Here is a 24,011-nt window from a genome sequence, read left to right as displayed (position 1 = left end):
ATATAGATCTACGTGGAACCATGATTGAGAAAATACCTGCAAGCATCAAATATGTTTCCGAGCTGCGCTCTCTATGCTTGCTCGGATGCAAGAAGCTTCGATATGTACCAGAGCTCCCATCGCAGCTAGAAGAATTGGACGCGGGTGCCTGCTGGTCATTGAAAAGCGTGGCAAGTTCAAGGAGTACACTGATGCAACCTCGGGAACAACTTAAACGTCCGCGTCCGTTTGATAGAGAGCGTGGAGAGACGGTTTTATTTACTGATTGCTTCGAATTGGATGAGAGTGCAAAGAACAACATAATGGATGATGCAGAGCTTAGAATTACGCGAATGGCATCATCAAAACATGTACCCCTCTCTCTCTCAAGTCTCAAGTGGGTTGGTTCCTCCGCTTTTTTTATAATTAAGTTTTTGGATAGTGCAGCTACTAAATATTCATGACTAGATTCATTAATTGTTCGTTTACAGGAGGGTTGTTCTGTAACGGTCTTTGTCCAGGAAATGAAATTCCTAGATGGTTCAGCTATCAAAGTGAGGGATGTGAGATAAACATCAAGTTTCCTCCTCATCATACAACATCAACCGTAGACTCATGCTTGGGTTTCGCTCTATCCGTTGTTGTTGCGGAGGATTTCCGACTTGATGGGTCGGAATCCAGGAGTGGGTTTCTGTTGGAATGTGAGTACAATCTCAAAACCAACAACGACGGTGAAGGCTATCGAGGCCAGTTCAATTCCAGCGTTGTTTCGGATATAGGATCCCCAGGAGGCGTCAATTTAACGGGGGATCACGTGGTGGTGTTCTTTGTGCGGCACGGGTTCAACAAGGTCACTGAGGCGTCTTTTCGCGTCGACCCAGGCGATTTCGCTAATAAATCCTTGTGGGTGAAGAAGTGTGGGATTCAAATCTTGTATAATCTATGATACCTGGCCATGATGAGTCTCCTCTTTTCTAGCCTTTGATCTGAAATGATCAATTCAGCCAATTCCTCATCAGTCTTGATCTTACGCTCATAGCACATTCGATTCGAAAGTTAAAACAGAGATACTGACCCCAGTATTTTGTACAGCAACTCCTTTTAGCACATATTTGAATACATACATATATCCATATGTGTAAGTGTTACATAATCATGCATATTACCATTAAAGAGACACATACAATTTAGCCGACAGTAAACAACAGAATGAACTGGTAACAAAATTTCTCAACCTTATAAGCCAGAGATGACGCATAGGAATGCCTGGCCAAACAAATAATGAGTATCCTATCTATCTTTCTTTTTCATATTATATTATGTAGTGCAGTGCCATTTGATATTGATACGGTGTAGTGCCATGTTCATTGAAACACACTCGTAAAGCTAACTCGAATCATGTTCAATACTTCAGAATAAAATCTCCATACATACCAAGAGATAGATAGATCTTAAAACGAGGCTTGAATGGTTTTCCCACAAGATTATGTGGCTTCCTATTTGGACAATTTTGATAATATGAAGCACCACATCGAAACTCTGAGATAGGCCACTCATATAAAACAAAGGGATAAAGAATTCTCAAGGGTGAAACAAGAACTACGTATCTAACTATGCGCTAAAGATTGCAAGCCCATTGGCAAATAGGCGGTACCACATGCTACTAAAACTGTTGATTAACCAAATCAGTGAAATACTTCAGTGACATGTTCGATAGTATGAATATCAACACAATACAATATGGTAGTTCGCTCACACAATACAAAACAGAAACAGGATTCTCAGAGTTGGAACATGAACTACATATTTAAGGAATTAGATTTTCAGGTCATCAATAAGACTTTTCCAAAACCCATAGAACCATTTAGTGGAAGAGATGGATAATTTTTAGGCCTACGAGCTACATATAACCTACTGTTTCCTAAATATCACTCATAATGCTCAAAAATACCACCAGTACTTAAACAAGCAACTTGTACTAATGTACTACATACATGACAGAAAAGAGAACCAATACTAGTTGGATTTAGTTCTATCTGCAGGTTTTTCACATACAAACAGACCATTTACCACGATTAACAGCACAACACCAGAAAAATTTCCATCTATGCATTTACAACACTCCATCAAATAAACTAAAGTGCCTACTGGTGTTGATCAACAAGTAATCCTAGTCAAGCTTATGATATAAGAGCCTACCAATTGAATGGGCATACAATGCTTTCATAAAGAGGGCCAAGTTGGTAGAGGGACGTGCCTCGAAAATGTAAGACAACTTCTTGTTAATCCATACCCTCTTCAGATCAGCAAAACTTGTTGACTCACACTGCCACTCCCCAATGAGCAAACCATCAACGAGCAACACCCAGAAAATAAGGGAAAAAAAAAAACAAAATTACCGCAGCAAAATCATCTATAAGCGCTCATGAATGTCACGCTTGAACGGAGCAAGGTCCATTGTTTTCTTACTGCCTCTGTGAATTGGAACATAAAGCATCAAACTTGGAATATAAGAAGCACACATTTGAGTACCCAGAATCAATGTGATGGTGGGTTTCCTCAGATGAGAAAACCCAGAATAGGGAAAGGAGTGTAACTTGGAAATTGAAAGTGAGGAGGACCACAAAGCAAAGATGACACTATTGTGCAGCAATGTACATGCTTTTTTGCTCAGGAAACACAAAGTAAACAAGAGGGATTTTAGTTACCAGTGTGCCTTCGCCGCCGGCCAAGTTTGAGGAGAGGCGACCGGAGGCGCTTAGCAAATTTATCAGCAATTCTTCGAACTGTGGAAGAAGACAAAATGCTCCGAAATTCCGAAAGGTTTTAACTTTTAACCCAAAAAAGTAGCAATTTCCTTTTCTTCTTTTTTTAATCAAACTGTCTTCATTTATTTATAATTTTTTTTTGTCTATGCTTTGGCAATTATTTGGCCAAATCTAAAATTTCAGGGGGTCTATACAATATACATGGTCACTTTTATACTTTCTGTTTCTTGTTTTTTTTTTTTTTTTTTTGTTGAACAATATTGTATTTTTTTTCTACATATTATGAACTAATGTCCGTATTACTGTTAATGAAGGAATATGGTTACATAACCTGTAATCAATTCAAAATAGTGAGTTATGAATTAGTTATGCATGTTGAGTATTCGTTACAAATTATTACCTGTATGCACCTCATTTTTTTAATTAAAGTCGTTAATGAAGTTGAAAATGTTTTTTTAGTTACTAATCTGAAATGAAAAATATAAAACTACTGGACATCTCTCAAAACAACTCTTCAATCTCACATCGTCTCCATTGTACATGGCTATAGTTGGACTAGTCCGGAAGGTTTGACCAATAACAGTAATAAAACTAGAATAGCTGTCCTCATCCTGATTAACAGATCGAGCTAATTGATTGAAAGCCCTTCTAAAACGCTGTCTATATATATTTGGCAAAAGAGGCATTTAGTTCTTGTGGATATAGTTGTAAGGAAACAAAACACAAAATTCTTAGCTATTTACCCAAAAGGAAAAAAGTAAAACTTTTGCGGATAGAGTTACCCACTTGTAATTTCTTTCTTTTGGTTCTCTTCGTTTCTTCTTCCAATCTGCCTATCTTTCATGGTGGCCTGCTCCTACCCATGCGATCCGGTGTAGCCTCCGGAATAGCCTCCATTCGAAACCTCTACAGAGCAGCTTATAGATCCATCACCAGAAAATGGCATAAATATAAGCAGAAACCGGCTTCCGATGAAGAACCCAAAGCTGATGAAGTCCACAAGGTTATAGACAACAATGTACCCGTTGAGGTAAAATATATATTTGCATCCTTGTTGTGCAAGAAACTTTTTTGTTAAGAGATCCTATCTCCAAATGTTTCGTTTCAAGATAGAGTTAAGATTATGATATAGGTCGAATGTTCGATTACACGTCTTGTCGTATATCTTGCATGCATTGCATATATATATGGATATTTACATAAACTGATATCTGAGGATCGATAATGATCAGGGGGAGGGCAAGGATGGTTTAATCCAAGACGAGAAAAGTATGAATGGATTTCAATATCAAAGCTTTAGATTCAACAGCCCAGGAATGCGAGGAAATGATTCCGGTAGCGCTAGATCTTCGAGCAGCTTCTTCAAGCACTCAAGCGTCGATGGTTTATTTAACATGTCGTGTCATAATCTCACAAGATGTGGTACACGATCTGCGAGTCACACCCCTTCACGTTCTCATCACAAAAAGAAGACTCGGAAAAGCTGTCCAGCCTCACCGGAAACCTCCAACTCATCGGGGAGGAAAAGCTCAACCGACTCAACCAGTACCACGCCTCTCTCAAGAAGTGCACCTCTCTCCAAAAGCGGGCCTCTCTCGAATTGTGAGAGCAGGAGAAGCACCACCATCATGTTTTCGCAGTCATCCGGGATGTTGAAACCCCCGGCCATCGAGAAGCAGCTCGAGTGCACCTTGGAGGAGCTGTGCTTTGGATGCAACAAGAAGATGAAGGTTACGAGGGTTGTTGTCAAAGACACCGGGTAGGTTACCAAGTCCTTGAAATAGAATTATGCAAAGTACGTAGCTCCCAAATCATCTAACATGCGATGCAATGCTGCTTAAAAACTTGTGAGAAATGTGATAAGCAATGTGGTTATAGCGGCACTCTTAAATCATTTGCTCCCTTGTTAGTTTCTGTGTTTTTGTTTTCTTTGTTTGGGCTTCAGGCCCCCTTGTAACCAAAAAAAAAAAAAAAATCATTTGCTCCGTACACATGCATGTAGGGGTAATATTGAGATCAAGAGTTTTTACATCTTATGATCTTTTCAAATCATTAACATTTTTTCTTTTATGGCAGGCAAATGGCACAAGAAGAGGAATTGGTAACGATAAATGTGAAGCCGGGATGGAAGAAAGGAACGAAGATTACATTTGAAGGATTGGGAAATGAGAGACCTGGTGCATACCCAGCTGACATAATTTTTGTGATAGCTGAGAAGAGGCATCATTTGTTTGTAAGAGAAGGAGATGACTTGGAGTTGACAGTAGAAATCCCATTGATACAGGCCCTTACTGGTTGCACAATTTCAATTCCTCTTCTGGGTGGAGAAAATACGACATTGACAATTGAAGACATCATATTCCCCGGCTACGAAAAGACCATTCCAGACCAAGGTATGCCGATCCCTAAGGTGGAAGGGAAGAGAGGAAATCTGAAAGTCACGTTCCTGGTTGAGTTCCCTACTTCTCTAACACACGAGCAAAGATCAGATGTTCATACTATTTTAGAGGAATGTTAAATGAAAAAGTGCCTCTGTAAAGAGCTCTCATGGCACAATGTATAGAACCCAATACCTCATGTAAAAGATAGGTAGAAGCTCAAGGAGATAGTTATCACCCAAGAAAGAGTAGCTTGGGGTCTTGTATATTGCAGGGTAACAAACCCGATGTTTCTATACTAAACAGTGTTTAGAGCTTTAGAAATGAGTACAATGGCAGAAGCCCAGATCGGATGCTTGGAAATATTGAAAAACTTGTAACGTTTATCGACAACTTATACATCTTTCGCCTAACCTTATCCCTTTTCATTTGTAACCAAACCTGGTTCAATTGTAAACAGAACTGAAATGCCACATTGTAAGAGAAGACTAACAATACGAAGAAGAAATTACATCAAGCACACAAACAGAGCCCTTTTTAAGCCTTAGACCATCCGAATAGAGCGCGGATTATGCCCAATAGACTACCACCGACCAGAGCCTTTAGAAGTCTTAGCTTCCCCTTTGTGTATGGAGGGTACCTCACAGAAGCATCTCCAGAAAAACCTCGATAAACAACTGCTTTCTTATGGCTGAAGGCTTCAAAGGAGAATTTCCCATGGTATGCACCCATTCCACTTTCCCCAACTCCTCCAAATGGCAAGGAGGGAACAGCAAGCTGCACCATCGAATACATATAAATTAGATTCTGAAATTGTTCCGAACGATGATATATACAAATATAAATGGAACTGCTATATTCCGCGATAACATGAATATGTAGCATGCATGGATGACATTTCAAGAAGCTTGAGAGAGGATTATTACATGAACGGTAGTGTCGTTGATAACCAAACCTCCTGCAGATATATTCCTTACGAAGTGATCCTTCAGCTTCTGGTTGTTGGTAAACAAATATGCAGCAAGCGGCTTTGTTCCTGAGGTTATCAAATCAAAGCTATCTTCTATCTTGTCAACCTGTAGTGAACAAATGGGAGGATATTCTATTAATGTCTACAGCTGGTTACATATAAAAACAGAAAAAAATTCAATCATTTAAACATTGCTGTTTCAAAAGTTCCCATTTTTTAAGCATTGTAGCAATTAGTGCATCTCTCGTTCAGTGCCATTGTTCCAGAATATATAAGGTCCCAAAGAAGCAGCCATACATTTAGATGTCTACGCCACCTTCTATTGCTCATATGAAAAGGTAGCTATACATTTTTCCCTTTGTAATCATCCCAAAAAAGCAGCATCCAGCATGTTAGATGCTCTGTTACTAGTTCACAATTCATGGAAGCTCATTCTAAAGTCTTTGTGCAGAGGTCATATGGAACAGTGTTTTCACAGCTATTTTAAATCGGTTATGATATGCTATCCTTCACATTCACGCAAACAAATTATTTGGTTCCTACCGTGATAATAGGAAGCAACGGACCAAAGATCTCCTCCTGCATAATCAGGGAGTCTTGTGGGACATCGAGTAAGATGGTAGGAGCTATCCTCCTGTGATCAAAAGAAATGGGCATTAGTCCCATGTAAGAGATCATCATGTCAACTATGAGAGAGAGAGAGGGGGGAGAGTGAGGAAGGGGGAGAGAGAGTAGCTTACAAGTTGCTTGTGTCCCTTTCACCTCCATGGATGACCTTACCAGAAACCTTATCCTCATCCAACAGCTTTGTCAACCGAGCATAGTGATTAGAATTCACAATACGAGACAAATCTTTTGATTGTAGTGGATTCTTCCCATAGAAGTTATCCAATTCACTTTTCAAGGCATCCACCTGAGAATAAAGAATTGGAGAAGTTAGAAACAGAAAAAATTTTGAATTCCAGATCTCTAATAGAGTATGAGGTTAATCTTACCAATTTAGAAGCAAAATCTTTTGTTGTTAAAATGTAATCAGGGGAAATGCAAGCCTGTCCATTATTACAGCCCCACTTTCCTACAATTATCCGCCTACTTGCAACCTAGCAAAATAGACAATAGAAGTATATTAGACAGAAGCTGGAACTCACAAAAAAATTTATGGGGGCAAGTGCAATAACAAAATTACAGAGCTTATGCAAGAAATAGCATCTCCATACTTGTAAGTTGATGCCAGAATCAACAACAACAGGAGATTTTCCTCCAAGCTCCAAAAGGACAGGTGTAAGGTGCTTTGCAGCACTAGCCATCACAATCCTTCCCACTCTTCCGTTGCCTACAAATGTAAATGCGTTGTTCAACAAATCTTTAATTTGAAGTACGATGTTACTGTTGAACTTCTATGCCAAAAGCATAAAGAATCATATTCAAATGTAAAATAAAAAAATAAAATCTAACAAAGATAATATAGTAGATCTTAAGAAAGTAGGCATAGCCAAAGACAATTCAGATATCTAACAAAAAAATAAAGAGTGCATTCCATTCAACAGAACATCAACGGTCTCTTATCTTGCTCTGCACCATCCTTTGACAAACCACAAGATTCAGGCTACTTTTACCTGTAAAATTATTTACAGTGGCATTTTGCTAATGCAATTCATTATCACCAGAAAGGCGAAAATGCAACCTCCAATGAAGAGCTGAGCACCAAAGCAGCCCTGCACTACATTATGCAAGGACCTTATGGTTCCTTCTTATAAATCTCCCTATAGTAGCTTCTATACAGAACCCTCTGCATTTGAGTTAAAAAAAATTCATTCTCCTTTCTTTTTATTTCATCTTTACGATCATTATATTTCGACATCATACAGAAGGAGATCTACCACAGAACATTAGTAATAATATATTGATCAACTAGTGGATCAAAATCTTCAAGTTAATAGACTACAAAGTGAGGAAAATAAGTACCTGTGTAACATATTTTGTCCCACTTCTGCTCCAATAGTGCAGATGTTTCAGCAACAGCCCCCTCAACAACTCTCACAGAAGAGCTATCCATATACTCTCCTAATAGTTTTGCAAGCAATGACGATGTGGCAGGAGCAAGTTCTGATGGTTTTAGAACCACAGCATTACCAGCCGCAATGGCTCCGACAACTGGATCAAGGGACAACACTGGAAAAACAGGTATCACACTGTTACTATTTTCTGGAAATAGAAAATAGAACTGGGGATTAAGATTTAATCTCAATGCTTAAATACAAAAATACTAGGTGAAATTAACGTACAGAAAGGATAATTCCAAGCTGAAATTATTAGTACAACACCAAGAGGCTCAGACACTATTTCAGCTGACGAAGGGAAAGTGGTTATTGAAGTTTTAGCCTGCATTTAAAAAGGCAAAATATTACCTACTCCGAAAGGTTGAATGCAAATATTGAAACTCAAACAAATGCCCGTCAAGCCAATACAATTACTAGAAGTTGCCATTCAAAACATAGTATGTGATCAAATATACCTTCTCTGGCTTCATCCATGACTTCAGTTGTTTGATTGCCAATTTACACGAGCTCTTCAACATGCCTATCTACACAACAAAATAGAGCAGTCATATAGCTGTTAAACAGAAGAATTTATTAGACAAAGCCCCTTTGCAAGGCGGATGATTATATTGGATAGCCGAGTGGTCTTTTCAACAATTTACATTTCACATATGTAGGAAAGCAAGAGAGTCACATCCACACAAACACACACACATATTCGTGTACAACCAGGTTGTAAATGTCCATAGTCATATGTGCATAGAGAAAAAGATTGCTTTTATGAAGGGTGACCTATGAACAAAAGCTCAACAAAGAAACCTGTTTAAAGTGATTGCATTCATGAGTAGAAACCCAATCTTTAAGGTTCTCCTCACTAAATTCAGGAAAATACTCAAAACACTGAAAGATATTTATTGGAGTCAGATTTTATATTCCTGTAAATTTCTGACCGGTAACCAACTTTTTTATATTTAATAAAACAGAAGTTGAATAGGAATTTAGACTCAACACCCAAAAATCCTCAGAAACCCCAGGTTGTTTTCCGTGACACACATGGCTTCTCCCATTCTCAACTGTTCACATTGAACCTAAATGAATCCTAAGATTATTCTTGAAACTTTCTTTTACAAAGAAGGAAGATGGCTGCCCTCAATTGGAGAGCATGCGTCCTATCAAAAAAGGTCAACAAATTTTAAGTTCATAGATTTCACATCTGTCATCTCACTCGCAAGCCACATAGCTACCCATCTTTAAGGCTATAGCCTATGCCATGAAGCTAAGTGGGGATATCATTAATTGCTCCTGTGATTCACCTACTTCTTAAAATCACCCTGTGAACACACTTAAATGACCCTGGTTAAACAAGAATTGAAGCAAAAAAAACAACAAGTCAGAAATAACATGAATAGATAGAATTCCTTATGTTAAAGACGCGTCCCAAGCAGGTAGTTCTGGCTTCACTATCCCATACCCCACATACTTCTTTTTCTTCTTCTTCTGACCAAATTCTTGTGACAAATACCACAAAGGTGACAAGAACTTCCCCCCTAATTGCCTAATATCTACTCCAATAGGTAAGCTCTACAGTACCAAATAAAATTGACCTAAATAGTGATACATGTCATGCGCGTTTCGTGCTTGTGGTGCTCAACAATCAGCAACCACCGAAACTGTAACTCAGCTATAGTAGGCAAGCAATAAATTCAAAAACAAAATCAAGAACTACGATACTGATACTGAAATCATAGAGATAGTTCATAAAAGAGAGCAGCGGTCATGAGGAATTCTGGAAATTTAGGGAAACCTCGTAGATCAGGGTCTCGAATTCCGGCTTGGAGAGGTCGGAGTTGAGAGCGTCGACGATCTCGGCCTCGTGATAGGTGGCGAGCTTGAGGAGGCCGTTGAGCTGCGACACTCTCCATTCGTAGCTCCGAGTCTTGGAAGACGCGAAGCTCGCTCGGAGCTCGTTCACCAGCGCCGCCGCGTCTTCTCCGTCGAAACCTACCTTCGCAGCCATCGCAAGTACGGAAGAAAAAGGTGTAGAGGAAGAAGCAGACGACGACTAACAGTGTGAATGGTGGTGACTTGTAATTGGATGCGTCTATTTATATATGTGCGTCTGATATCCACTTCCAGGTGTGAAAATCTGACTTGTGAAGAAAGCAAAAAAAGCAGTTTTGCTTTTCGTGACGGAGAGGTTGGGCTGTGACTCATTTAAGGGTTAACAATGCCACCTTAACTCAATATCCAACTCGCTTAATCCATTTAACAAATAGGTCGTACCGTCTTAGATAAAATGACACATTTAAGGGTTAACAATGCAACCCATTTAATTAAAAAAATGCATAAATTAATTAAATTCACTAATTATATAAATAATTACATATATTCACAAATAATTAAATCCAATAATTATAAAGCAAAATCTTTTAAATTGTATAATCTTATGATCAAATACTCCTAACATCCCCAAAATTTCAAGAAGAAGTATAACATGATCGGGTTATACGGGTTCACTTCGTGTTTGCGGGTTAACCCGTGGCCGACCCATTTATTAAATGGGTCATGGCGAGTTGACCCACGGCCGACCAGCTTTTTAATCTTACGGGTTCAACCCGTTTGATTTCATGTGGGTTTCGAGTCGTGTTATCGGATCATGTCGGAATTGACAGCCCTATCTGTGAGAGACTCAGACTCCTGGGTCAAAGGAATCGGATTTGGATACGGTTACAGTATCCGGGTAATATTTGGATCCAAAAAGAGAATTAGTATGCTAACATGTCGGGTTTTGTTGGGTCTATTTCCGTTCGTCTATGTGTTTTAAATTATATTATTTTCGCTATTTTTTTTTTCATTTAAATTAGCTAACAATTCAACGAAAAGTTATATTATACAATGGTATATAGTATACACAATGTGACTAGATGTCACATTCTGTTATAATTGAAAGAATTTATGAGAGGACATATTGGGAGCATATAAGCATGGTCAGTGCCCTATAAGCAGCACGTACCGAGATAGTTGGATCATGTATAAATTAGCTATCATACATTCAATTAATAACTAACAGGACCCAAATTTCATTCATAATTCTAGACTTTTAGTGTAGTCGTGTAGTAATCAAACATCATTATCATAATTCATTACTGTACTGTATGCTCTGACTCATAACAGAAAGGGAGGATCAGGTCATAAATGGAAATATGCTTAGACAACGAAAATCTAAGAAACACTCAACACCACAGAACTGAAGGAAAATCTTCTCATGACAGAAACAGAGGTGCCCTACCCTCATTTAATTGAGAATTTGAGATATGAACCTTCATCACTCTTAAAAGGCTAATTATTTTATGGATTAAATTATGTTTAGTCCCTGTATTATGACCATTTTTTCGTTTCAGTCCCTGACATTCTCAATTAATCTGAAAAGTCCCTAACGTCAAAATTTCCGTCTGATTGGTCCCTCCCGCGACAAATTAGGAGTTGACCTTAGGTAAAATGTCTAATATACCCCTCTGTTATTTCTTTTTCATTTTTAATTTCTTTTTCTCCTTTTATTTTTATTTTTTATTTTTAATTTCTTTTTCTCCTTTTTTTTTCTTTTTTCTTTTTAATTTCTTTTTTTCCTTTTTTCCTTTTTTCCTTTTTTCTTTTTAATATCTTTTTTGCTTTTTCTTCTTTTTTTCTTGTTCCTTTTTAATTTTTTTTTTCCTTTTTTTTTTCTTTTCATTTTGCCTACTTTCTCCTTCCTCAACCCACCAATCCCATTCCGATCAAACTCCACAACCCATCTGTTTCTCTCCCCAAATTGAAACCAAACCCAGCAAAGACCTAGCTTGGCAGTGCAGAGATGGACATCGAGCAAAAGCAAGAGGCTAGGAGCTGATCGATCACTTCTTCACCTTCTCTGAAGCCATCTCCCTCTGTTGGGATCCGCCCTTGCCTCCATCATCGCCGACGCCATCTCCCAAACACAAGCAGATCCCAATCAGCTCGGAAATTCTCCGCTAAACCACTCCCCTCTTGTTTTCACAGCCTACTTCTCTCTCTCCCACTCAAATCTCACTTTCTCTCTCCACATCAAGCCTCAATCTGGAAACTTTTCACTGAAAAACTACCATTTTTTTAGACCCTGAGGTTTTTGGGTCTTGCTCAAAATGGTGATTTGGATTTTGGGTCTGGTTGAAATGATGGTTTTTGATGGCCAAGTTGACCAAAACCAGAAGTGAAGAAGAAGAATAGTGATGGAAAAGGAAAATGGCCGCCAGCGTGGAGAATAATAATTGGGGTTTCGGGTCGATTTGGATTGGTTCGCCGACGTGGCGCTACCGATGCAGCATGATACGATGGTCATTAAAAAGGAAAAAGAAAAAAGAAAAAAGAAAAGAAAAAGGAAAAAAGAAATTAAAAAGGAAAAAACAAAAACAAAAAAAGGAAAGGAAAAAAGAAATTAAAAGGAAAAAAGAAAAAAAAAAAAAAAAAAAAAGGCCGCCGGCATGGAGAACAAGAATTGGGGTTTCGGGTCGATTTAGATTGGTTCGCCGACGTGGCGCTACCGATGCAGCATGATACGATGGTCATTAAAAAGGAAAAAGAAAAAAGAAAAAAGAAAAGAAAAAGGAAAAAAGAAATTAAAAAGGAAAAAACAAAAACAAAAAAAGGAAAAGGAAAAAAGAAATTAAAAGGAAAAAAGAAAAAAAAAAAAAAAGGGCCGCCGGCATGGAGAACAAGAATTGGGGTTTCGGGTCGATTTGGATTGGTTCGCCGACGTGGCGCTACCGATGCAGCACACGGTCCCGTTCCCCTGGTCAGCTGCTGACCAGGGATTATTTGCTCAACAACCGTCCGATTTCAATCGGACGGTTGACATGTATTTAAATTTTTTGGAGATGATACATGTCAACCGTCCGATTGAAATCGGACGGTTGTTGAGCAAATAATCCATGGTCAGCTGCTGACCAGGGGAACATCACCGGCAGGATACGATGGTCATTAAAAATGAAAAAGAAAAAAGAAAAAAAGAAAAAAAGAATTAAAAAGGAAAAATAAAAATAAAAAAGCAAAAAAGAAATTAAAAAGGAAAAAGAAAAAAGAAAAAAAAAAGAAATTACAAAGGAAAAAGAAAAAAAAATGAGAAAAAGAAATAACAGAGAGGTATATTGGACATTTCACCTAATGCCAACTCCTAATTTGACGCGGGAGGGACCAATCAGACGGAAATTTTGACGTTAGGGACTTTTCAGATTAATTGAGAATGTTATGGACTGAAACGAAAAAATGGTCATATTACAGGAACTAAACAGAATTTAATCCTTATTTTATTTTATTATTTAGAGGTACAGGAAAAGCGAGTTGATAGTCTAGCTAGTTAGGGTAATTGTTAGCTAGGGCAGCGCTATGTGTGCCGCCACCAAACCAAACAACCAAAGCGACCTCCGTCGCTACTCTGTTGATCCCAAACCCAGCAACATGTCCAACATTGATGCTGTAACCTCGTCCTTTGCTGCATCACTTGCGCTTGCTAGCAGTGATGTCGTAGATGTCTCAAGAGCCTCGAGTGGAATCCAGCGACGTGCCAAGCAATCTTTTCTGTTGGCACGTCCTCTAGTGAAGAAACCGGCTGCTTTGAATGATCTGAAACGTTTTTTCCGGCGAGTATGGGTCCTTGACAAAGGTTTCAAGATTCAAGAGCGGGCTCCAAACCGTTTTGTCCTGGAATTTGATTTGCGCAAGGATCGTATCAAGGTTTTAAAGGGTGGACCATGGCGTTTTAACCAGGCTCCGGTTGTGCTTCAGGAGTATGATGGCATCAAGGCTATTGAAGAGGTTGATCTGACTGTCCTCTTCTTCTGGGTTCGACTTAGTAATATTCCGCCATTGTTTGAGGAGCCTGACATGATCAGAGGTATCGCTTCTGTGGCTGGCAAGTGTGATCATTGCAATTTGATTTATCATGAGGGAGACTATTGCCCTTTGCTTGGTAGCCATGCCACAACAGGTATAAGACGAAGCACTGGAGAACAGAGGAAGGATTTGGTTGGTCCTTCTCTAGGGTTTGCAGCTAACACTTTTGTAGATGGAACCTTTCGTTTTCAAGGTGTGCAGACACCTATTTTGCCATCTATCTACAGGTCCTTATTCCAGCCCAAGGAAGTTTCTAAAGCACGCAAACCTATCATACTGCGTGACAGAGTCCTAAGTGCCACAGAAATGAAGAAGGAGGTGCACCAACCTTTAGCGTTGGCAGTAATTGCAGCTCCGGACATGGAGGTCTCATCTTCTGAACTTATCGCTCCAAGTGAAGGCATGGAATTTGATAAGAAGGTAGGGTCTGCAAGAAATAGCCCGAAGGCCTCTAAGGATGCAGAACCAGCTGTACCGGTTGAAGCAGAGAACAAGGAGTGTAGGGGTGACAAGCGTCACCTCCCCCCCTCTCCTTCAAAGTCTCCCCAACAACTAAAGATTCTGCTACCAGAATTATTCAAACCGTTGCTGCCAGATATCCAGGCAAAGAAACAAAAACTGCCTATGTTTACAAGTAAGTTCTCTGCCCGATCTTTGGGTATGGTTGAAGCTCCTGGGAATATTTTAGTGCCTAAAGATGTGATGCAAACAAGCTCTGGCACAAAGAAGAAAAGAGGAAGGCCTCTGGGAGCAAAGAATAAAAATCCTCCAAAGTCAAAGAAGGTTGCGGATGCGCAAGAGACTTGTTTTGCTTATCTCTCCAAACCTCCTAACCCAACTGTTAAGGGCAAGGAGAAAATTTAAATTCTGTTTTTTATTTCTAAACTTTGCCTAATTGCTATGTATTGCTTTTCATAGTTATTAGGCTCGCTTTTGAATAAGTGAGCACTGGTTGTCTAATGGGTGGTGCTAGCATACCACGTCCTAAACTTGTCTAAAGATGGCAAGGGAAGGTATGTATCCGTGCCATTCTGGCTTGAGTTGAATGAAATGATTGATTTGGTTCAAAAAAAATTTAGAGGTACAGGATAAGAAATTTCTTCGAATTAATGTTATATTTATGTATATCTAACACGTTAAGTCGCAAACACAATATTCGTAATATTATTAACTTATAAAACTATAGAATATTTGACTATTATATAAGCCTAACTAACTTGCACGTTTCATCTTTGTGGCTTCTGCGTTACCCATAACCAATCATTTTGAGTTGGTCATTTGGTTTAAGTGACATAAATGCTGATGTAAGTGGGATAAGGCAAGGGCAAAGTGGCAAATACTAGCAGCTTCTAGTTCATCCAATCCATACATACATGTATGATATATATTTAGACTGCAGTTTTATCAATTATTGTGCATGTCTTATGTGTACTGTATATGCATCATCATTTTGGACAATTTTATTTGTTTTGATTGCTGGGATCACCTTGATGAAGTTGTATGGAACTTGAAAGTTTTTGATGGGATAGTAACATCTTTCCATCAGGGTCAGTAGATGGGAGAAACAACATCCCTATTCGAGTTTTTACAACCCTAGGATTTTGTATTGGTTTTGTGTTTTTTTTTTTTTTTTAAGTTTTAACTTATTAAGTATCTTTCTACTCTAGTAATTTTAATTAATTGTTTGTCGAATATGAGATTATAAGCCATAAGCACAAACTATTTCTCTTAACGGTGATTCTAGTTGGACCTCCCGATTTGTTATTTAGACCTCCCATCTTAATTTTTTCATCGAACATCCTAATTTACCCCTATACTTTACACTTCACCTCCTTCCCCTCTACTTGCTTATCACCATCTTCACCTTCACACCATTCATGTCGTTGGGTCAGCCACGTGAATTGGTTCAACATAATATGGAACCACTTCTCCTTTTTTTCATACACAGAGAACAAACTAAGGATGAACACAGTCAATCAACCTATCAGAGTCCTTGCATTTGCTCATCTGACATCTTTTTAAAATTCCTCAGTCCAATTACATGTCGTCAATGGCTTCCTACACAATTGCAAATCCCCTTCAAAGACATTTTCGAGCCAAATTTAAAATTTATGGGGACTGACCCATCAAACAGATTATACCAAACAATCAAAGAATCAACAAACTCAACTGTATGATAGAGCAATTGAGCTGGCCCTCCAAACGCAAGGCTACTACCCTTGCAAAATACTCCAGCAAAATTTCAATGGAGAAATGATTTTCAGCTAGATGACTCATAGGCTATGCAATTGAAGATCAAATCAAGAATTAACCTTGAAAGTACCTTATAATAGTGGTTCCATGTCTGTCGTTCAGATTTATAAGTTCTATTAGGATGGCCATATAGAAAGAGGGAGAGGGATGAGGAGACGATCATGGTGTCTCCTTCTTCAATTTTTTTGTTTGCTTGTTTTTTTTTTTTAATGTTTTTGTTTTAGAAGGGTAAAAGAGAGATTAAATTTTTATAAAAATTATGAGAGGTTCAAATAGCAAATTAGGAGGTTTGAATAGACTCACCCTTCTCTTAAACTTCAAAATGAGTTTTTTTTTTTTGAATATATATATATATATATCACCAAGGCATATGTTGTTTTCTCTTACTCCTGGTTTTCATTTTGTACTCTATAATCAGCATCCATTGCCTCTAAAATTAGATGCAGAATTAGTTCCACTAGCATCGCCTAAATCTTGGTTACTTCCAAGTAAATGAGTACAGACAATTGACAATTCAATCTCATACGACGTCGTGCGAGTATACAACTACTTTAAGGTCTCGTTTGGTTCACGGAAGGGAAATCAATTCCCTTGTCTTTCCCATGGGAAAGGGAAACTAAAGTTCCTGTCAGGTTTCCTTTCCTCTATTTGGTAAAGCATGGAAAGTATTCAGGAAACACCATTTGATTTCTCTTCCGGTGTTTGGTTGGTGCAGGAATAAATAAAAATGTATCAATGTTTCAATAATACCCTTGTATTTTAAAATAAAAACAACATCATAAAAATTCAAAAGTACACCAATTTTTTATGCAAGAGAGGGTATTGTTGTTCAAAACTTTTGTAATGCATTTAAATGGAAAGGGAAAATCAATCCCATGGGGTTTAAGTGGAATGATTTCCCCCCCTACTTTCCCCTCTGCTAGGAAAGTATTACCGAAGTTTTTAGTTACCAAACAAAGGAAAGTAATTCATTTTCTGAGTCTTTGATTCTGCAAACCAAACGAAACCTAACAGGATTGAACCGGAGTCATGTTCGCACAGAACCAGGCCTATCTAGCGCAACAGAATCTTAAGCGTCACATGTTCACTAATAAACAAAAAGCACCAAAACCCAAAAGCAGCCACTAAAAAATGAATTAACAAACAAAAAGAGATAAACAGAGAATTGGAACCTCTTGAACGAAGGCTTCGAATTCCGGTTTAGACAGGTCGGACCGGAGGGCCTCAACGATTTCCTGTTCATGAAACTCCGTCACCTTCTCCAGCTTCTGCAACTGCGATACTCTCCACTCGTAGCTCCTCGTCTTCCCAGACCTATAACTCGCCCTCAGCTCCTCCACCATCGTCGCCGCCTCTCCCGAATCGAACACCACCTTCTGCACCACCTCCGCCGTGTCCATTTCGAGAGCCACAGATTAAACACAAACAAGGAGCTTCGAGGAATATCAAATATATAGTACGTGCCCTAATGAGTGGGGGGATGGGAAAGATATATAAGAATAGTCGCACGCAAGAAACAAGGAGCGATATGAAAGAGGAGCTGGCGTCTCTGTTTGTCTCGTGCGTCTGATCAAAATGCTTTCTGGGGCGGTAGGTGGGGGTGACGTAGAAGGGTCGAGTTACGAACGTTGGGCACGATAACGGGTTAATGGGCCTCACAGCTAAGCTGCTAATTGGTCCAGTTTTTTTTTTTTTTTTTTGTAGAATGAAATTACTGTGTAAACCCTATAGTGAAGCTCATCGTCTTCTTCTTGTTTTGTTCGAAGGAGGTCGGAGATGAAAGGGTGAACTGTTTTGTTGAGAAAGGGAAAGTTAAACAGAATTACTCTTGATCATGCCACCGGAGTGGTCCTTGAGGGCAATTCGGATCGGAAACGATTTGGATATAAAATATGAGTTTCTTCTTGGGAATTTCATAAACTTTTTGTATATACAATTATATATTATATCCAAGAGAGAATGTGACGTGAATAGATAATATAGTCTATAATTGTTCAAGAAAAAAAAAAAAATAATATAGTCTATAACAAAAAAAAAGAAAAAAAAGAATATCATCACGAATGTCTTATTAGTCATAAAAAAAATTGTATTAAACAAATATATCATGGGTTGTACGTATTTAACAAATAAAAAACTTTTCGTGAAAGGTTACAATTTTTAAAAATGTTTATTATTCCAATATAAAATCGAATGACTTCATAATGATCTTAATTACATGATCCTTATTGTAAAGGACCTTGTTAGAAATTTCTCATCGATTTAATTGATTTTGTCAAATGAATTATTCTGAAAATAATTTAGAATGCTGGTAATATCTGATCTAGTGACATAAGTTTTCCATTCGTATGCAGAGCATTTTTAGCAGACTCTCTATCTTGGCTCCTTAACTATTTTAGAAAACGTGTTTAGCATTTTATCAATTTTAACAGTTACACCAAACTCTTAAGCGGCTCTCCATTTTACTTTTAACTATCTCGCTCCTAAATATAGAGAACAAGATGAAGCTCTCTATTATTTTTGTATATTTAAAACTTTCATTTTAAGTAATTCTATGTAATTTATAAATAAAAATAAACTATTTTTTCCTCATTCAATAAATAATATAAATTCAAAACTCGTTAGAATAGAGAGAACAGATGCTCTTAAAAAGTGGCTAGCTAATTAAAATAACTTTTTAGTTACTTTAGCTAAACTTTAACTACAAAATGACTAGCATTACTAAATATGCTCGTCTTAGCATATTTGGTCTAGTGGCATAAATTTTCCTTTTGTAAGTGAAATGTTGTGAATTCGATTCATAGAAGACTAGTTGTTGTAATTATGAGTAGTTGCTATGATAAAAAAAAATTAAAAAGTTAGAAAATAAATAGTTATATTATGATCATCACACTATAACTAGCGTGTAAAGATAAAAGCTCGAGCTAACAATTTCAGAAACAAATATTATACTGTTTCAATGATGTACGTGTTTAATCTAGCTAAATCCATTATTAAAGTCATCCCGTAAGTTAATTGGTTGGCCCAACTTTGTATTCGCCACCCACTTGGTTTAAATCTTCGAGACTGGTGAAGCACATATAGTAGTATTAGGTTAACGACTTGGTTGATTCCCTGACAAAAAGAACGACTTGTTGATTCAATTCATATATATATGCATGTTTCCAAGTTTCCAACGAATTTTCAGAAGCCAGTTGAAATTTGAACACCCCCTTCTGAATTCCCAGCGACTTCTTTTACGTATACGTACGTTGTTAACGTTTGCGGTTATACAGTTATACCAATTAATCACGTTTGGCTAGCTAGCCTAACTTGTCCAAAAAACTTGATGCATGAATATATTGCATGGGTGGAGATCTATAGTAGTCGGTCCAACAATCTAGGTTGCTCTTCCTTAAATCATTTAGATCACGCTTTCAAGCTATGTCGCATGTACAGTGTTATATGCGTAACCTAGATCAAGTTGATTGAGTGGCTGAAAATAATAATGGGAGTGCCGGCCTATAACGTATGGTCCCATACAACCAATCCAAAAAATGAAGAAGGCATGATGAACTGTGTTCATTTTGGATTCCATCAACATTGATATCAAGGAATTCAACAACTAAGAACTATTTGTCAATGATGTGAGAATGTTATTGTTTGTTGAGATTATAGATTCTATATGGGAAAATGGGGATCAACATAAAGATTTGTGCCACTTCATTCATTGCTAATTAGTTTTATATGTGAACCTCAAATTACTTTATCATAATATCAGAGTGAGGTTATCACATGTGTGCATTCCTCGCGGCCACACATGCTCCACGCCACCAAATATAAGTTGTCCACATGTATGGCTTGAAATTTCGCCACATGTGCGGAGGTGTGTTGAGACTATAGATCTCACATGTGAAAATGAAGAATAGCTTTCGATGTGACTTGTGAGTGGTTTCAATTGCTCATTTGCATGCACTCGATTTCTGACAACTTAGCATGCATGTGGCTAGTGGCGGATCTAGGATTTAAGAGTGGGGTGGGCTTGGAATTTTTTTTTCTCAAGTAAAGTGATAAGAGAAATTATTGCAACACCAATATTTGACTAAAGTATATTATACCTATTTTATTGAGTTGTCAAAAATAGAGACACAGCTGAAAGTGCCTGAAACCAATATTAAATAGATTACAGCAAAAAAATAATAATTTGGAATCATTTTTTATTGAATAAAAATAAACTTGAGAGAAGAACATAATGAGAGAAATAATATTTTCGACAAAAAAAAACTTATTTAATAGAGGTATGAGTGGAAGAAAATAGGAAAAAGTCATTAAAACTATCATTTAATAGGTATGAGTGGAAGAAAATAGGAAAAAGTAATTAAACCTAGCGTATGGTATAAGTGGAAGACAATACCTACCTATGTACGAAGTCATGGGTTCGAGTCACCATGGGGGCAGGAGTGAAATCCTTTGATCCTCTTTTAAAAAAAGAGAAGGAAAAAAAAAAAAAAAAGTGGAAGACAATAGGAAGAAGTAAGAAATATGAATGGAAGAAAACAGGAAGAAGAAGAAGTAACCAAAAAAAAGAAAAAGGAAAAAAGGAAGAAGTCCTTTGACTTATGAGTGGAATGTAACCTGCAAAAAGAAACACATGAGAGGACTCGAACTGGGGTTGGTTTAACAAAAGCAAAGCATGTTTGCCAACCGTGCATGAAACCAGGAAATTTAAAAAAATCTCGATGAACGTAGATCCGCCCCTACATGTGGCCGAATACCAATGAGCTTTGTTTATATATGTCGAATTATTGTGTATATAGATATATATGCTCTTTCTAAAGAGGAGTTCTTCAAGATTTAAATTTGTAAAGTCTGATTATTTCTAATTATTATAAAATATAATTTAATGGTCGAAACTAATTATTCTATAGATTATGGAATAATCATCTTTGCAAAATCTTTACCACTTTCATAACCATTTGGGTATCTAAAATGTGGAAACAAATGAAAGATGTCTGTTATATATATATAATATTGGAGTGAGAGTTACAAGAATGACAAATGATTTTCAACTCGGCTAAAGTTTTGTAAGATACATATAGAAATAGAAAACTAACGAATGCATGGGTTCGATAATTACATCACTTCATTGGCACATAAATTCCTCAAACTTCTATATATTGGCTAGACGTACAGATTCCCACCGACCAGCAACCAAAAGGAAAAGGCCGGCTGACCTGTTCTAATGGGGCAATGAAAGATCAAACCCTTTGTTTCCGGCCGTCCGGCGAAGTGGCGAATCAAGTCAACCATCACTCTGATTTGGTAGATCTCAGTATACGAGCAAGTGATTTAAAAGTACTGAGGATTTTGTAAACCACCAGGGCCCAGATTATGCCCCAAATACTATCACCACTAACCATAGCCTTCAGAAGACTTAACTTACCCATTGTGTATGGAGGGTATCTCAGAGAAAAATCTCCGGCAAAACCTCGATAAATAACTGCCTTCTTATGGCTGAAAGCTTCGAAAGAGAATTTCCCATGGTATGCACCCATTCCACTTTCCCCAACTCCTCCAAACGGCAAAGATGCAACAGCAAACTGCACCATCAAATGCATATAAATTAGATTCTAGACATGTTTAATTGGAATAAAAATGTACATTATATTTATATAGAGAGCACAACCGTCCTATGAAGACTGACTTATGCATGGATGAACATACATGCATGTGTAGGTAGATTCAAGTGGTTTTAAGAGAGGATTATTACATGTACGATAGTGTCATTGATAACTAAACCCCCTGCAGAGATGCTCCTTACAAAGTGATCCTTCAGCTTCTTGTTGTTGGTAAACAAATATGCAGCAAGAGGCTTTGTTCCTGTTTTGATCAAATCAAAACTGTCTTCCACCTTGTCAACCTGTAATAAATTAACAAAGGCAGGACATATTTCTAACAAATCCCTTCGGCGAAAAAGTTCAATCATAAGAACACAGATCTGCTCTTTCGAACCTATACTAAAAAGAATGTTCGGTTCCTACCGTGACAATGGGAAGCAAGGGACCAAATACTTCCTCATTCATGATCAGAGAGTCTTGTGGGACATCCAGTAAGATGGTGGGAGCTATCCTCCTGTGATTAAAAGATCCGACGGGGCATTAGTCAATACATTATCATGTCAACTAATTCGATCAGATCGAAATAATTAACAAGTAACTTACAAGTTGCTTAAATCTCTTTCACCTCCATGGACAATCTTATCGGAAACGTCCTCCTCATCCAAGAGCTTTGTCAAGCGAGCATAGTGATTAGAATTAACAATACGAGACAAATCTTTCGATTGAAGTGGATTCTTCCCGAAAAAGTTATCCAATTCACGTTTTAGGGCCTCCACCTGAGAGCAATAGAAATGGGAGAAGATGAAAGACCGAATATAGAAACATCGATCTCCGAACCAATTGAGTATGAAGCTAGTAAGCATACCAACTGAGGAGCAAAATCTTTTGTGGTCAACATGTAATCAGGTGCAACGCAAGCCTGTCCATTATTACTCCCACCAGTACAATAACATGATTTAAGGACACCTAAATCGTGTCCTTAAATACATACAAGGACACGTAAAAAATGAGTCCTCTATCCGGGTGTCATTGTAAGTCCCAAACAAGGACACCGAAAATGTGTCCTCTTATCTATACGAGGACACAGTTTATGTGTCCTAATAGCTGTGTACGTGGTGTCCTTAAATGTATAAGAGGACACCTAAATTGCATCATTATATTATCAAATAAGTGTCCTCTTTTCTATATGAGGACACACAAATTGTGTCCTAAAATCTCTAGGAATAGAGTCCTTAAATCTATTAGAGGACACAAAAGCAACACTCTCAAATGTGTCCTCTATTTTATACAAGAACACATAAATTGTGTCCTAAAAACCTTGGAAATAGAGTCCTTAAATCTATAAGATGACACAACAAATACACTATCAAGTGTGTCCTCTTTTCTATATAAGAACACACAAATTGTGTCCTCAAGTACCTGTAAATGTTGTCCTTAAATTCATAAGAGGACACAAAAATACATTCTCATATGTGTCATGTTTTTTATACTAAGACACATAAATTATATTCTCAAAGTTCTGAAAATTGAGTCATTAAATCCATAAGGGAATACGATCTCATATTATAAAAATTGTGCGATAACATCGAGTATACATCAAACAAGTCCATATAAACCTAAGATTCAAAAGATGCAGCCTGCAAAAAGCACAAGTCCAACACTAGATCAAATGTACTACAACTGATTTGAAGGTAACTAGCTACCTAGCTAATTCAAAGCACTAGTGCTGCTGCTGCTGCGGCTGCTGCCTGCTGCTGCTGCTGCTATATATATATATACATACGTACCATCCAAAACAAGTAATACCTGCAAAGACAACACAATTGAACTAACCACAAGTCCAACATGCACCAGATCAAATGTACTATAACTGATTTGAAGCTAACTAGCTACCTAATTCAAAGCACTAGCTGCTAGGTAGCTGCTGCTGCTGCCGCTGCTACATATATATACACCATCCAAAACAAGTAATACCTGCAAAGACAACACAATTGAACTAACCACAAGTCCAACATGCACCATATCAAATGTATTATAGCTTATTTGAAGCTAACTAGCTACCTAATTCAAAGCACTAGCTGCTAGGTAGCTGTTGCTGCTACATATATATACACCATCCAAAACAA

The 24,011-nt window shown here is 37.7% G+C and overlaps 3 protein-coding genes and 1 long non-coding RNA gene across 5 annotated transcripts; 1 reads left to right on the top strand and 3 right to left on the bottom strand.

Moving 5' to 3' along the window:
• Positions 1-388: 388 nt before the first annotated feature.
• On the bottom strand, positions 389-2,781 carry LOC133736650 (uncharacterized). Its single transcript, XR_009859648.1, has 3 exons — positions 2,688-2,781; positions 2,379-2,453; positions 389-2,305 (listed from the first exon to the last, which is right to left on the bottom strand). It is a non-coding gene; the product is annotated as an uncharacterized LOC133736650 (long non-coding RNA).
• A 681-nt stretch (positions 2,782-3,462) lies between these two features.
• On the top strand, positions 3,463-5,524 carry LOC133736909 (uncharacterized). The gene is made up of 3 exons (XM_062164517.1): positions 3,463-3,777; positions 3,980-4,506; positions 4,824-5,524. The coding sequence occupies exons 1-3, from the start codon at positions 3,610-3,612 to the stop codon at positions 5,263-5,265; spliced, it is 1,137 nt and encodes a 378-aa protein (XP_062020501.1). The 5' UTR covers positions 3,463-3,609; the 3' UTR covers positions 5,266-5,524.
• LOC133736907 (aldehyde dehydrogenase family 3 member H1) lies at positions 5,450-17,806 on the bottom strand. Of its 2 annotated transcripts, none has more exons than XM_062164515.1 (10): positions 17,464-17,806; positions 8,611-8,679; positions 8,381-8,477; positions 8,061-8,267; positions 7,313-7,428; positions 7,091-7,195; positions 6,836-7,008; positions 6,639-6,729; positions 6,052-6,201; positions 5,450-5,902 (listed from the first exon to the last, which is right to left on the bottom strand). In XM_062164515.1, the coding sequence occupies exons 1-10, from the start codon at positions 17,689-17,691 to the stop codon at positions 5,663-5,665; spliced, it is 1,476 nt and encodes a 491-aa protein (XP_062020499.1). In that variant the 5' UTR covers positions 17,692-17,806; the 3' UTR covers positions 5,450-5,662. The 2 variants fall into 2 exon arrangements, with proteins under 2 accessions (XP_062020499.1, XP_062020500.1); XM_062164516.1 differs by lacking the exon at positions 17,464-17,806 and adding an exon at positions 9,939-10,296.
• Positions 17,807-21,310: 3,504 nt separating this feature from the next.
• On the bottom strand, positions 21,311-23,046 carry LOC133736814 (aldehyde dehydrogenase family 3 member H1-like). The gene is made up of 5 exons (XM_062164410.1): positions 22,751-23,046; positions 22,489-22,661; positions 22,309-22,399; positions 22,038-22,187; positions 21,311-21,867 (listed from the first exon to the last, which is right to left on the bottom strand). Exons 1-5 carry the CDS (start codon positions 22,781-22,783, stop codon positions 21,577-21,579), a joined length of 738 nt encoding a protein of 245 aa, XP_062020394.1. The 5' UTR covers positions 22,784-23,046; the 3' UTR covers positions 21,311-21,576.
• Positions 23,047-24,011: the final 965 nt, after the last annotated feature.

The sequence above is a fragment of the Rosa rugosa genome, chromosome 3 (genome assembly GCF_958449725.1).
Source record: "Rosa rugosa chromosome 3, drRosRugo1.1, whole genome shotgun sequence".
Classification (NCBI taxonomy): domain Eukaryota; kingdom Viridiplantae; phylum Streptophyta; class Magnoliopsida; order Rosales; family Rosaceae; genus Rosa; species Rosa rugosa.
This window is presented reverse-complemented; position numbering and strand designations above follow the sequence as displayed.

Excerpts from the sequence above, each read along its gene's own strand:
- LOC133736907 (XM_062164515.1), bottom strand. The coding sequence starts at position 17,691 with ATGGACACGGCGGAGGTGGTGCAGAAGGTGGTGTTCGATTCGGGAGAG. Across the intron at positions 7,196-7,312 it reads ATTCTGGCATCAACTTACAA|GTTGCAAGTAGGCGGATAAT; the intron begins GTATGGAGATGC and ends CTATTTTGCTAG. Across the intron at positions 6,730-6,835 it reads GAAAGGGACACAAGCAACTT|GAGGATAGCTCCTACCATCT; the intron begins GTAAGCTACTCT and ends TTTTGATCACAG.
- LOC133736909 (XM_062164517.1), top strand. The coding sequence starts at position 3,610 with ATGCGATCCGGTGTAGCCTCCGGAATAGCCTCCATTCGAAACCTCTAC. Across the intron at positions 3,778-3,979 it reads ACAACAATGTACCCGTTGAG|GGGGAGGGCAAGGATGGTTT; the intron begins GTAAAATATATA and ends GATAATGATCAG. Across the intron at positions 4,507-4,823 it reads GTTGTTGTCAAAGACACCGG|GCAAATGGCACAAGAAGAGG; the intron begins GTAGGTTACCAA and ends CTTTTATGGCAG.
- LOC133736814 (XM_062164410.1), bottom strand. The coding sequence starts at position 22,783 with ATGTTGACCACAAAAGATTTTGCTCCTCAGTTG. Across the intron at positions 22,188-22,308 it reads CCTTGCTTCCCATTGTCACG|GTTGACAAGGTGGAAGACAG; the intron begins GTAGGAACCGAA and ends AATTTATTACAG. Across the intron at positions 21,868-22,037 it reads TCAATGACACTATCGTACAT|TTTGCTGTTGCATCTTTGCC; the intron begins GTAATAATCCTC and ends TTGATGGTGCAG.